Below are 12,882 nucleotides of genomic sequence, written 5' to 3' on the forward strand. Positions count from 1 at the left end.
ACCCTTACAGTATTGGTCATCAACCTACTTCCTTTAGGTAGTACAATAAAAAAAAGAGTCACCTCACTGGGAGGGTCACCACTTAGAATCTAGTTGTATGGGAAAATACAGATTCCATTGTAATATTCTTGCTAATAACTGTTTTTTTTTTTATTAATCCAATTCTTAAAAGAATAAACTAATAGTGTTGCACTAAATAACCTGGTTTACAGTTTCATAATGCCAATTTAATATACTGACTTTTAATATTTCTAAGATGACTGCTTATCATATTAATTTCACCGCTGCTTCATTTTTTTTTTCCTTCGCTATTTTTTTATTTCCTGATTTTAGGATCGGCATATTCACCACTGGAAGATGATGAGGATGTATATGCATACTCTAGATACCGCTACAGAGGTGAATGCTTTGCCCATTCTGCATGCTTTTTGTGGCTGTCATTAAACTACTTCTAGCTTACTAAGGCTTTCCTGAAATCTGCAACATATGTAGATCCATCACAAATCTGAAACTAATTTCTTGATGTCTGTTTCAGGTTGTTTTTTTCCTACTTTATTCCATGTTCAAATGATATATTTGAAAAGAGTTTAATTTTATGTATTTCCTTTTACAGGGTGCAGCTTTTATCCATTAGCCTACATTTATCAGTGTAGGATATACCAGAAATACATTTTTTCCTTTTTTAAGCAATTCATTAGGTCGCCACATCTTGTTTTTTTTTCATTTGGTTGCTACAGACTGAAATTGTGGACACTTTTTTGTGTCGGACCACAGGTTTTCTCTAATCAGCAGGGCTCCCACAGGGTTGCCAGATTACTTGACCTCCTTTTTTTAGAAAATGAATGCTTTACACTGTACATGTGGACTTCTTCAATATGGTTACTTGAGACTGAATAAACAACTGGGTAAGTGCATTAATGGGAAGGGTCAATAGGGTTCCACAGTATAATTGGCTAACATCCTACGATGGGGCATTAGTGGGCAGCCAAACATAGGACCCATTGGATGCAATATTGGCCCCAGACTACATTTAGGTGAGTGATACAAAGAAAACTGTAATCATACATGATTTGGTTCTGTTGTCTTTTAATTTTTTGGAAGATCAAGGGGGAACTGAGTAAACTAATAGGCAGAGTAGAAAACCTATTTATTCACACATGCAAAGGCTTAGAGTGCTCCATATTTTATTACCTGCTGATAAATTTCAGCCAGGATTACTCTGTGCTAGAACTGATACCATGCTGTTCTTTTGACATGCAGTCCTGTTCATAATGCTGTGTTCCACTATTTTCAAATTTTGGGAAAGTAGCATCACAAAGATTGTTCCCTGCATATAACAAATGTATCCCCAGCTGGCATTAACTTGAAGAAATGCACAATATAACATGTAATCCCACAAGATTAGCTTGTATCAGAGTCTCTATGAAATACGCCTGCTAAGTAAACTAAGAAATCCTTTCTGTAGCTCCTACAATAGGAAGAAAAAAGACGTACAAAAATTGGTTTCCTTATTTTTATAGATGATTCTCAAAATCTTTACATATAGTAACTAAAAAAATATGATCTAAAAATGACTAAATATCACATAATTTAAAGAAGGAGTCATTTGATTGCTTTCTTACAAGCTTAAAACAAACTCCCATTTTCCAAACTATAGTAAATTGTTCCATATTATTGGTAACCATATACATGTTCAGTGTGAGATTAATGTCCAGACATCAGGACCCACTGCAACCAAACATTTATTTTTGGTAGAATAGGAATACTGTGGAAACAATGTAAGGTCTGTGGATTAGCTCAGGCCGCAGCCAGCACGCTTCCCACCAAAAGGATGTAACAGACATTAGAAGACTTTATAGGGATAACAAAAAAAACAGCTTCTTTTCAGCAACCCAGGGGGGAAAATAATTGTAATTCTCCATAAATCAAACAAACTCAAATCAGCATCAACAGCTTCCCATGTAACAGCAACACCACGTCTTAGCTTGATTCCCCCCACCAAGCTTGTTTGCAGGCCACTTCCTCTAATTCTACTCCTCCCTCCCTCTTGCACACACCTGAGCCCTTATGGGATTCCCACCTTCCTGCTGGGCAGGTGCAACTCCTGGTGTGTGACTCCTTTCCCAACACACTAGTTTAAAGGGACCAGTGTCCATATATATGGGAAATGTACCTTCCGTCCAAGATCCCCCCCTTCGATCGTGTACAATACATATGTTCCAAAGGCAAAGTGAAAAATTATGAAACAATCAAAAAACTTCTAATTTGGAAGAAAAACCGCTCATAATGCTAAATGTTTAAAGTATTAAAGAATTCATGGAAAGTGTAAGTAAATCCCATAGTTTCTTTAAAAAAATAAACCAAAACTTTTAATACAACAAATGAATACAAAATCATCCAAAACATTAAATTAATGACCAGTATATAAATATTTTGACTCAATTTGCAAAAAATCATCTTTGGGTTATCCCTTCTGAAAATACACTTGGATTACAGTATACTTTATGCCTATACTTTCAGTTTTGTTTTTTTGCTAGAAAATAGATAAAACATGTTACTTTTATTTTTCATTGATTGACTTTGGAGATACTTTGCTGAAGCCCAAGAAAAAGGAATCTCTTGAAGGATATTTTTGTTTCTGTGATAGCTAAAGGTTTTGGATCTTTCTCTTCCAATGCCAGTAAGTTTCCTAGCAGAGACTTGGAGCGGCATTTAAAGAGACAGCCTTGAAAGCCTGGTAAGCAGTATGTGTTCTCAGTCAGTTCTAAGACGGAACATTTGGCCACCATGCCCTGCTAAACGTTGGCCCTTTGTTCAGATAGAGACTGGGTATACAAGGAGGATAGACCGAAGAACAGGAGATAAGAATTCCAGATTTGATGTCTTTTAATTTTTTACTTCCTAAAAACCAATCGTTTTCTGGTAATTAAAGGGTTCCCTTCGTCAAGGTTTGGAGCTGTTGAATAAAATATATACTGGACTAAAAAAATTGGTGAATAGTATGATAGCTCGAGATGCTTTCTCCATGTGCTGGTTCATGCCCTGTCCTATAGAGCTCATAGGAGTTTAAAAAGAAATGTCTCCAAAGGAAATCCTTTCTTAGAAAGTTGTCACAAAACCAAGTGTCACCATTGCAAAATTTACTTCATTGGAAAAAATAACAATTGCACAGCTTTGTATTTGTAAACTGACCATTTTAAAGAGAAAATTATCATAGGATAAAATACCAAACTGAGTTTAAAATAACTACTGCCTCTTAGTGAGTTTACTCTGTTGGATGTTATCAGATCATACCCTTCATTATCCACATGAAATGTTAAGGATATGCAAGCCAGATGTACTGCAGCTGATGCTTATGTTCAAGGCTGGAATACATTTGGCATGCATAATAAGAAATCTTTTGTTTAGCAGGCCATCCCGGATTATGAATTTCCTTGCAGTTCTATTAGTAAAAGTAAGCGTCCAGAATTTATCCTCTAGGATTATTGACATGTTATATCACATTACACAAATCTGTGCTTTTTGAAGGCCCAAACCCTTTGTTAATATGTTTATTCAGCCACTTTCCTATTTACAAAAGCTCACATTTATCTAGCTGTCATAAACATTTTTTGGGATGTTGCCATCAAAGGTCCATGAAGGCATGTTCAGTAGGTTCAGCAGTTGTGCTGAGTCGGGTCCTTAGATTTGGTAGATGAGATTTTATCTTTTTAGAAATTAGAATGGATTAATATCTGGCAATTGGTAGAACACTACATTCTTTTTTTTAAATAGAATAAAGCGTTTAGCTGTTGAAAGATTAACAGTGACACTTGTTTTTTTTTTTTTGAAGATATACTTCTTGAAAGTTTATTTTAGATACATTTACAGCATGCCACCAGATCACCATATATTTGTAGTTTAAACCCAGTGGACATGATGTTATATCTGCTACACCATTACTAGTTCCAATGGCAGTCATTTGAATTCAGTTTAGGGTTTGTTGGCATAAAAAAGGGAACTTAATGAATCACATATAGACTACTGAGGAAGTTATCAGTGCACAACAGTTGTGGCAAGATCAACAGGAATTTTATCAAATCTATCAAGCATATTTTGCAAAACTCTTTCAGTGGTATATTTATTAGACTGCATGAACCAAAATACATGTTCATTGTTGGAGTTTACATACACTGTAATCTGGTAGTAAAGGGAACCCTCCAAAATGACATGATTTATGTTTTTTTTAATTATTTCTAATGTATATTCAGTTACATGTGAAGTTGTAGTGGGTATACGTTATTGTTTTATGTGTCTGTGTTACTTTACATAGCATTTGTGCCTTATATTCTCAGATACCCCTTGGTGCTCTCCCATAAAAGTTAAAAATGGTCATGCTACCTGTACAAGTCCTTCCCGATCCTATTATAAAACTGTGAAAGGGACTCGGTGCAACATCCACTGTCAGAAAGGCTTTGAACTAAGCGGGGCATCTCAAGTTATCTGCCAGGCAGATAAACGCTGGTCCGGAAAGTACGTATGTAAGCGTAAGTATCCTGTTTCCACTTTTTGTGTTGTACTAGTTCCTTTTTTTTCTCCCAAGTTTTCATGGTTATATATATATATATATATATATATATATATATATATAAATATGTGTTATAGTGTTATATATTTGTTTTATTTCTACTAATTTAGATTTTAGAATTTGTGTAACCCATAATACCCAAAAATCAATTATTTTCGTTACTTCAAGTAATTACTTTCGTCTTCAAGTTTATTTCCTTTTCTTAATGGTAAATGACACTTCATTTATTTCCCTATGCTTAGAAAAAAGATGTCAAACTCTCACAATGCCAGTAAATGGAGGGTTTAAATGTACAGATGGAGCATATTTCAACTCCAAATGTGAATATTATTGCTCACCTGGCTACCAGCTGAAAGGGGACAGAGTTGTAACCTGCATGGACAGCAAAAACTGGAGTGGGAGACCTGCAACTTGTGTAGGTAAGTCAATTAAATACAGTTCAAGCAATGATTTAATTAATGAAGAGATGAGATGGTATAAAGGAAAATTCACTAGACATAAATAAATGTATGCAAACATTTCCTAATGTTTAAAAGTAGAACTTCATCATATTAGTTCATTTCTCTGTCATTCTGCTCTCTCCTCCTCCCAGCACATGAGCACTGTGGCACCGTTGACTAATGCTGTTTCTTTGTGTCCCAGTATAAGCTCTGCTGAATAGAGGACAAGCTGATAGGATGTCAAATATTTTCTTGTATTAATTAATACAATTCTATATTAGTTAGTGGCTTCCCAATCTGCCTGGTATCTAGTTTTAATTTTTTGTTTAAAATATCAACGCAATTATTAGGTTATAATTAAAAATCTTATTTTATAGGATATACCTGACACCACTAAAGTAGGCCATGATTACAGCAACCATATATATATATATATATATATATATATATATATATATCACACAAACATCTTCCTACCTTGTCTTACTTCTTGGATCCAAAAGCAAGGAGACACATTTTTTAGGCTATTGAAAGTTCAAGAAAGCCTCCGGGATAAAATGCTATATCCGCTAATGTGCAGGTATAGTCACGTCATGTGTTCGATGGCGGATAATTTACAGGACGTGGTAGACAGCATATCTTCTATAATGTTCGGTGTTAGTCAGAGCCTGTCAGGTCATTTCCAGAGAGATTTATGGTCCTCCAGCAAATTGTCTAGTTCTTCAGATTTTACTGCTTCTTCCTCTTCAGTCTACAGTAAATTACAGGAGAAGGATTTCATCATCTATTATACTGTATATAGTCAACGTACTGCTGTCTCTTCTTTTAATGTGAGTTCTAGATATTGGAAGTGTTATAGTAAAGCAGTGGTTAATGTTGTGATCACATCTGCAAAAAAAATATATTTCAGAATTTTTTTTAATGACTCCACTTAGTTTATTTTAGTTAAATAATAACTGATCCACTATCAAATAAAATATGTCTTATAAAATAACAACCTATTGCACTTTATATTTTACATAATTCCAGGCATAGTTTTTATTCTGTTGGAAAACCCTGTGGACAGTTTAGAAGAAATCAGTGTAAATTACAACTACAATATTGGAGGGTTTTACATGAACAGGTGACCTATTCCCAGCATTGGCAATGAAAAGAGGAGAATAATTGTATTTATTAGTCCAAGGGAAATTTAATTCCATTCCTAGGTATTCTTTGTGAAATAATGGGGCAGTGCATGAATGCATCAAGATTTAAGTTAAACGATGAGGCTGCCTGAATGGCCCAACGAAAAGAGGATAATAAACTAATATACTTTATATACTTTACATTTCCCATCAGTTATAAAGGGGACTGATTTGGGGGTTGATTGGTTACCGATTAATCTTTACTCTGCAACATGAATATTCCTTAAATTTGGAGAAAACAATAAAACTGTGCTCACTTTAATTAACTAATCATTTGCAGGGAAATATCCTTTATTTCCTACGCACATTGGTCATTTGAAGTGACAACAGCCTAACTTTACTAGCATTCACTTTACCGAGTAAGCATGCCTCCTGCAAAGTGAACATTCACTGTATTAAGTGACTTACCTAGCCTACTTCTCTTTGTACTTAAGTAGTAAATCAGCTACAGTAACATTTATAGCCCTTATATATTACACCCAGTCTGAAAGCATGCTGAAATATAAATGAATAAGATTTCAAATTATTGTAGAGAGATTACTGGATGAAAAACTCTGAATAAATGTTATTGGTTATTGTATTGTGCATTGCTTTGTCCAGGACTTTTCCTAGTTAAATGCTGCATTTCAGTTTAAATTAAGAGAAATTAAATGACTGCTTGTAGTACTATAGAATTACCACTAGATGGTAGTACAAACATTGGTTTCTCCTGCAGCAACATCAGCTGTTCATCATGGTCATAAAATGCAGCTATAAAAATAAAGTTTGTGGATGTGATTTTTTTTCCAGCTGTAGTAAAAGTGTGCCATTTATATTGTATTGTTTATTCATTTATTTTGTTGTTCATTCAGTGATAAAATGAAATACAATTTTTGTGAAAACTGACCTCTGCTTGCATTACTGCACTTCACACAGCATATGGGAAAAAATTCTGCACTGCGGAGATGAAAACTGATGGAGCTGCTAAAAGATGGCTTGTGTGTGTTCTTGGTCTGAAAAGTCTCATGAAAGACTAACTGATTTGTGCAGGGAAATATTTTTCAGTGGTCTTAAGAGATTTTTTTAATGTAAACCAGTATCAATTTACAAATTTATAGAGCTACAACGTTGATAATAATCTTTTAAGAGATGTAACAACTTGCTGGTGATCACTTCTAAAATGGCTATTACTTTATAGTCATAGCTATTGATTACCAAACCAGTGGTACAAATGGTTTGTTGTTCAGTATTGCAGTTGTAACTTTTAGCAATCAATTACCCATGGCTAAAGCATTGTGTGATTAGGGGAAATTGATCATCGGCTGAATATAAATGTCAAAAGCATTCGTTGTGGAGCACTAAGAATGTAAAAGAAGGCATCAACATTTAACTTTAATTGTAAAACTGGAGACTGGCCTTGAAATGTGCCCCTTTAGAATTTATGGAGAGGATACACTTTCATTAGTGAAGCTGGGTGATCCAGCAAACCTGGAATGGATTTCTAAAACGTAATATGCTATTTGTTAGCAAAAGTTTTCAGTCCTAGTACAGATCCATTTCAGGTTTGCTGGATACCTCAGGTTCACTGATGAAATTTTATACTTTTCAGCCTTGGTGTCAATAAAATTACCCCGAGAGTCACAAAATGCTCATTGTAGGGAACTGCACAGACTTGCTTTTTGCATTGTATTACTTAATAGGCCAATGTATAGTTATCATTCGTCAGCTTCCTCACTGATGATTCTGTATTCATCGTCATGCATATCTTGTATTACCTGACATTTGTGTGATGTCTTTGCAGATTTAGAGCCACCAAGGATTCAGTGTCCAAGTGTAAAGGAGAAAATAGCAGAGCCTAATAAACTGACTGCGAGAGTTTTCTGGGACACTCCTGAGGGACGGGACACAGCAGATGGAATTTTAACAGAGTAAGCTTGCTGGGAAAAAAAATTCATTATTTGTGACTGACTCCATTGGAATTCAATATTCATAGCACAAAGGGCAACATTAAAAGAAACTAAATTAGCAGTAAATGACTAAAAAGCTATTTTCATGTGTACAAAGGTATCCTCCAAATACCATAATAGACACCATTCACATAGAGAGGGATTAAACCCAGTTTTATTACTAAAATTATTAACTGCTATTTAGATTTCTTAGAAGCTGCACTTGAACATCCTGTACTGTTGTAATTGCTTTCTGTATTGTTGAGCCTTTTGTAATCTTTTAAAGTTGTTTAAAAATTATCTAATTCAACCATCTGGCTTATTTAAAAAGTCAGTAACCAAGCATTTCTTGATCCTTTTATTATTTTATTTATTTATTTTTTTTTGCTTTATTGAAGAGCAAGGAAGTTGACATATACATTATTCTTGACCTTTTTAACATGGGGGAACCCTTGAAATAACCGTTCAGGTCTTCACCGTACCCCTGCTGTAATTACTATATCTACAGATCACAGTACATTAGTGTGGTGGACCATTAGGAAGAATGTCACCTTTACAGATAGACCAGGGGTGTCAAACTCAAATACACAGTGGGCCAAAATTAAAAACTTAGACAAAGTCGCGGGCCAAACTTAAAAATTAAGTAGCACCGCTACTTCAATTCCCTGCCTCTATAAAACAGTCCAATGCGGGGCCACGCATAGGCAGAGAGGCCGCTGGTCTTTAGAATGATGCGGGGAATTGTGGTAGCGGCGCTATTTCACCTAAACTGACCTGAGATGCACAAATTGCTTATTGTTCAAGGACCCCCAGCAACCTCTGGAAAAGCTCTAGGGAACCCTGGTTTAGAAATTTTTTAGTAACCTCCTAGTTATTTTTTTGAACTGACATTGGCATACACAAATGTTTCTTTTTAGTGGTATCACCAGAAAACATTGAGGGAAAAGCCCCCCATGAAGAAACATTGGACCATTTCCATGAAAAATAGAAATGCTATTTACTTTAAAGATTTTTTTTAATTTCCTGTTTAGTTCCATCATTGATTTACGAAGTAAAATAAAATCACCCCGGTGGAACATGAACAGTGAAATAACCTGATAAGTGTTTTACGTCTTCTCTACTCTATCCCCCCGCCCAGTGCCCGTACATATCCTTTGTTATCATCCAACATCTTCTATTGTTCCTCTAATAAGCAAATACCAAAATCCATTAGAAATATTAGACTTGGCTGCACTCATTCCACCTGTGCTCCACTGCTGGTTATCATATTGGTGGTATAGGCATATTAGATGTTTCGGGTTCCTTTATTACTCTGCATGGAAACTAATATATAAAAAACAAACAAATATATATATATATATATATATATAAAGGTGCATGGCCCATTGAAAAGTAAATGCCAATTTATTGGAATTAATGGTATTTTCTTTATTGTATCTGTCCACTACTCACAGCTCACAACTTTTTATGATCAGATGTGAACTGAATCTGAAGGGCATTCAGCATCGAAAGAGCCGGATTTTTTATGTTCTAGTTGGTAACGTTACTTTGATGTGTTGGTATATATCATTTGAAAGTGCCCAATCTGAATTTTGATTGCTTTCTAACCTTGAAAAATGATTGGAAGAGCCAATCTCATACACGTGTTTTAGCACTTCCAATTGGAGTATCAGTTGGATTGGCCAGTCAAATGCAAAACAACATCACATTGATTTAATTGAAATAGACATAATGGAAATCAAGCAAATTGTTTCCTGATATTTGTTTTTAATTTATATTCATTCAAACCAGTTAAAATAAAACGACTAGTGAATGTACAGCTTATGTCCTTTTTTTCTCTTTTTCACAATAAGTGTAATATCTAGTTTATGGGTATGACGAATTCTAAAACAAAGGGGTTCAATGCAAGCAGAGACAAGACTACCTGTAGAAGATTAGTATGAAGTATAGAAGTATTATATGCAGAGACGTGTGAAATGTATTTTGTCTATATAAACAATCAGTAGGGGTGTTTCTGGGTTTATCTATTGATCTCATGCTATGCCGAGTTCTGGAATAAAGGTGATATTCAACCACATATTTTTATATTTAATAAAGCAATGTTCAGAGTGCGGTAATCCAAACCAACAATCCAATATTTTCTATAGCTTTCAATATAGTAGAATGTATTTTCCTACGGAGATAAACAGATGTTCCAGTCAGAATGTAATATTTCAATACTTAGACCCTACATGTATTTTACAAGGTGTATTGCTTAAAATATGTTGTTGTTTTTTTTTAGATATGCTGCCCCAGCTACACTTAAATAATCACATTCTTTTGTACAAGCTCCACCTCTTGTGTCATGCAATTATTTCTATGTAAATTAATTCTAGAATATGGAGCTGGAGGCAGCATGCTGTTTTCTTTTATTTGCCTGCTACATTTAATTATACAGACTAAATAATAACACACAATAATAAATAATAAACACACAATAAATAATAGACATGGTTTACTAAATTATAGCAACATTCAGACTCATCTCTCTAAAACATGCATCCATTTCCCTCATTTATTTCTCTTGATGAAGGTATTGATATTTGTATATACCCCATGTGTATGTCATGGTTCCAACGTTTTTAATATCAGAACAAAATATGACCCTAAAGCAGGTTCTAAAATTATTTAAGCACTCCGGCCTTTGCAGCGCTCGGTCCTAGGTTCGAATCCAAGCCAGGACACTATTCGCATGGAGTTTGCAGGTTCTCCCTGTGTCTGCGTGGGTTTCCTCCGGGTACTCTGGTTTCCTTCCACATCCCAAAAACATGCAGTAAGGTTAATTGGCTTCCCCCTAAAAATTGACCTTAGACTACATTATGAGCATATGACTATAGTAGGGACATTAGATTGTGAGCTCCTTTGAGGGACAGATAGTGACATGACTCCGGACTTTGTACAGCGCTGCGTAATATGATGGCACTATATAAATACTGTAAAATAATAATAAAAATAAAATAATAATAACCTCCCACTACACTCGGAGTCCACTCGGTCAGGATTTATATAACGATCATGTATCGAAATATATATACCGAAACCATGTGTGAAGAGCATTTCTCCTGCAACCCTTCCAACCAAGCCATATTTGTTCAGTCTTTTTCTAATTGTACTGTTATGAACTTTAACATTTAACATGCTGAGGCCTTTTACATCAGATCTGTAGCTTGTAGCATTGGGGTACATTTCTAGAACTTTGGGAAAGATTGGCAACTGCCTTCAATGTTTTCTACCAGTGAAAAATCTTTATAACTGTAGAATGATGGATTTCTTGGATTGTTTGGAAATTACCTTATAAACCTTTCTAAGTTAATGGGCAGCAATGGTTTCTCTAAGATCATTGCTGATGTCTTTCCCCCTTGGCATCGAGTTAACACACACCTGAATGCTCCAGATTAACAGCACCTGACTGTTACTCTTTTTATCCCAACACAAGTGGTAAGGGTGTACTGAATTTTTTACACACTTCTGTTACATGTTGATTTAGTTTTGTTTAATTACTGATGACACAGTGTAATATGGTATGTGTTTGTGTTCACCTGAAATTTGTATTTACCTAATTTTACGACCTGTTCAGGACTAGAAGATTTTTTTGAATGTTCTGATACATTAAACCATGAGTTGAGAGAGGGTGTACTTTCTTTTTCTCATAACAGTATATATTACTGGAAGCAGATATATGTACTAAAATATATTTATATATATATATATATATATATATATATGTGCAGTGTACAAAATTATCTTATGACCCAATGTTCGGCTTCTCACCCAACTGTATACCTTACCCTTTCATACATCATTTTGTAATATGGTAATCAGCATCTGAAAACTTCATACCTTTACAATAATAACCTCTGTTTACAAATGGAAAAAACATGACTCAGTGCTTTATTCGGTAAATGACTATTAAAGCCAGTACATTTTTCTTGCAGACAGAAATTCTTGTAAAGGCAAGATAATAACATTACCACTTCACAGCCTGCAGTTTTTCATTGCATTTGTGTTCTAGGGCACATTAATAGGATAGACAAGTTGATTATGCTGACTCTTTTCTTACAGTGTGACATTAAAAGGCTTGCCATCGGGGTCAGAATTCCCAGAAGGAGACCACAGAATCCAGTACACTGTGTATGACAGAGCAGAGAACAAAGCATCATGTAAATTTAATGTGCGAGTCAGAGGTATGTAAACATGGGAATAGTCGTTTTTGTAAGCAGATATAAGCTAATGATCCAAAAATGAAGGAGAGCTATTTTGTCTCTCATTTGTTTTACAATACAATAAATCATTTGATGGTAACAGTGGTGCCATACAATATAGATAATTAAGTGCATTTGAATGGACATAATTTAATATCATCAGTTCAGTACACAATATTACAACCCTAATACCCTTAGGATCTTGCAATATGGTTTAGAAATAGACAAACATATACACACTGGGAGGTGTTTTAAGTCCTATAGAGATAATAAATGAATACAGTACATAGATATACTCATATAAATATAATCATATACAAAAAAAGTCCATAAATGTTTCAGATGCTAGCCAGAATTTAAAATATGAAGGCTTTGACCTCATGGGAAATGATTACTTATACAGGTAGTCCCTGAGAGACTTCCCACATACAGATGACTCCTAGATACGAACTGGACTTCCCTGCTCGCTGGTCTGTAGGACAGGGGCTTGATGGGGCAGAGGGAGGCGGTTTGCATGTCTTGCAG

The 12,882-nt window shown here is 34.9% G+C and overlaps 1 protein-coding gene across 2 annotated transcripts in view; it reads left to right on the forward strand.

Annotated features, from left to right (window-relative positions):
* The window catches only part of SRPX (sushi repeat containing protein X-linked), a 42,548-nt gene that overhangs the window by 21,608 nt on the left and 8,058 nt on the right, over nt 1–12,882 (forward strand). The window contains exons 2-6 of one of the 2 annotated variants that reach the window (XM_072427336.1): nt 334–399; nt 4,335–4,526; nt 4,810–4,986; nt 7,972–8,098; nt 12,218–12,339. In XM_072427336.1, the coding sequence (XP_072283437.1) occupies nt 334–399; nt 4,335–4,526; nt 4,810–4,986; nt 7,972–8,098; nt 12,218–12,339 (684 nt within the window). The remainder of the gene's footprint in view (nt 1–333; nt 400–4,334; nt 4,527–4,809; nt 4,987–7,971; nt 8,099–12,217; nt 12,340–12,882) is intronic. The other variant, XM_072427344.1, reaches the window with a different exon arrangement.

This window comes from Pyxicephalus adspersus, chromosome 1 (genome assembly GCF_032062135.1).
Source record: "Pyxicephalus adspersus chromosome 1, UCB_Pads_2.0, whole genome shotgun sequence".
Taxonomy (NCBI): Eukaryota; Metazoa; Chordata; class Amphibia; order Anura; family Pyxicephalidae; genus Pyxicephalus; species Pyxicephalus adspersus.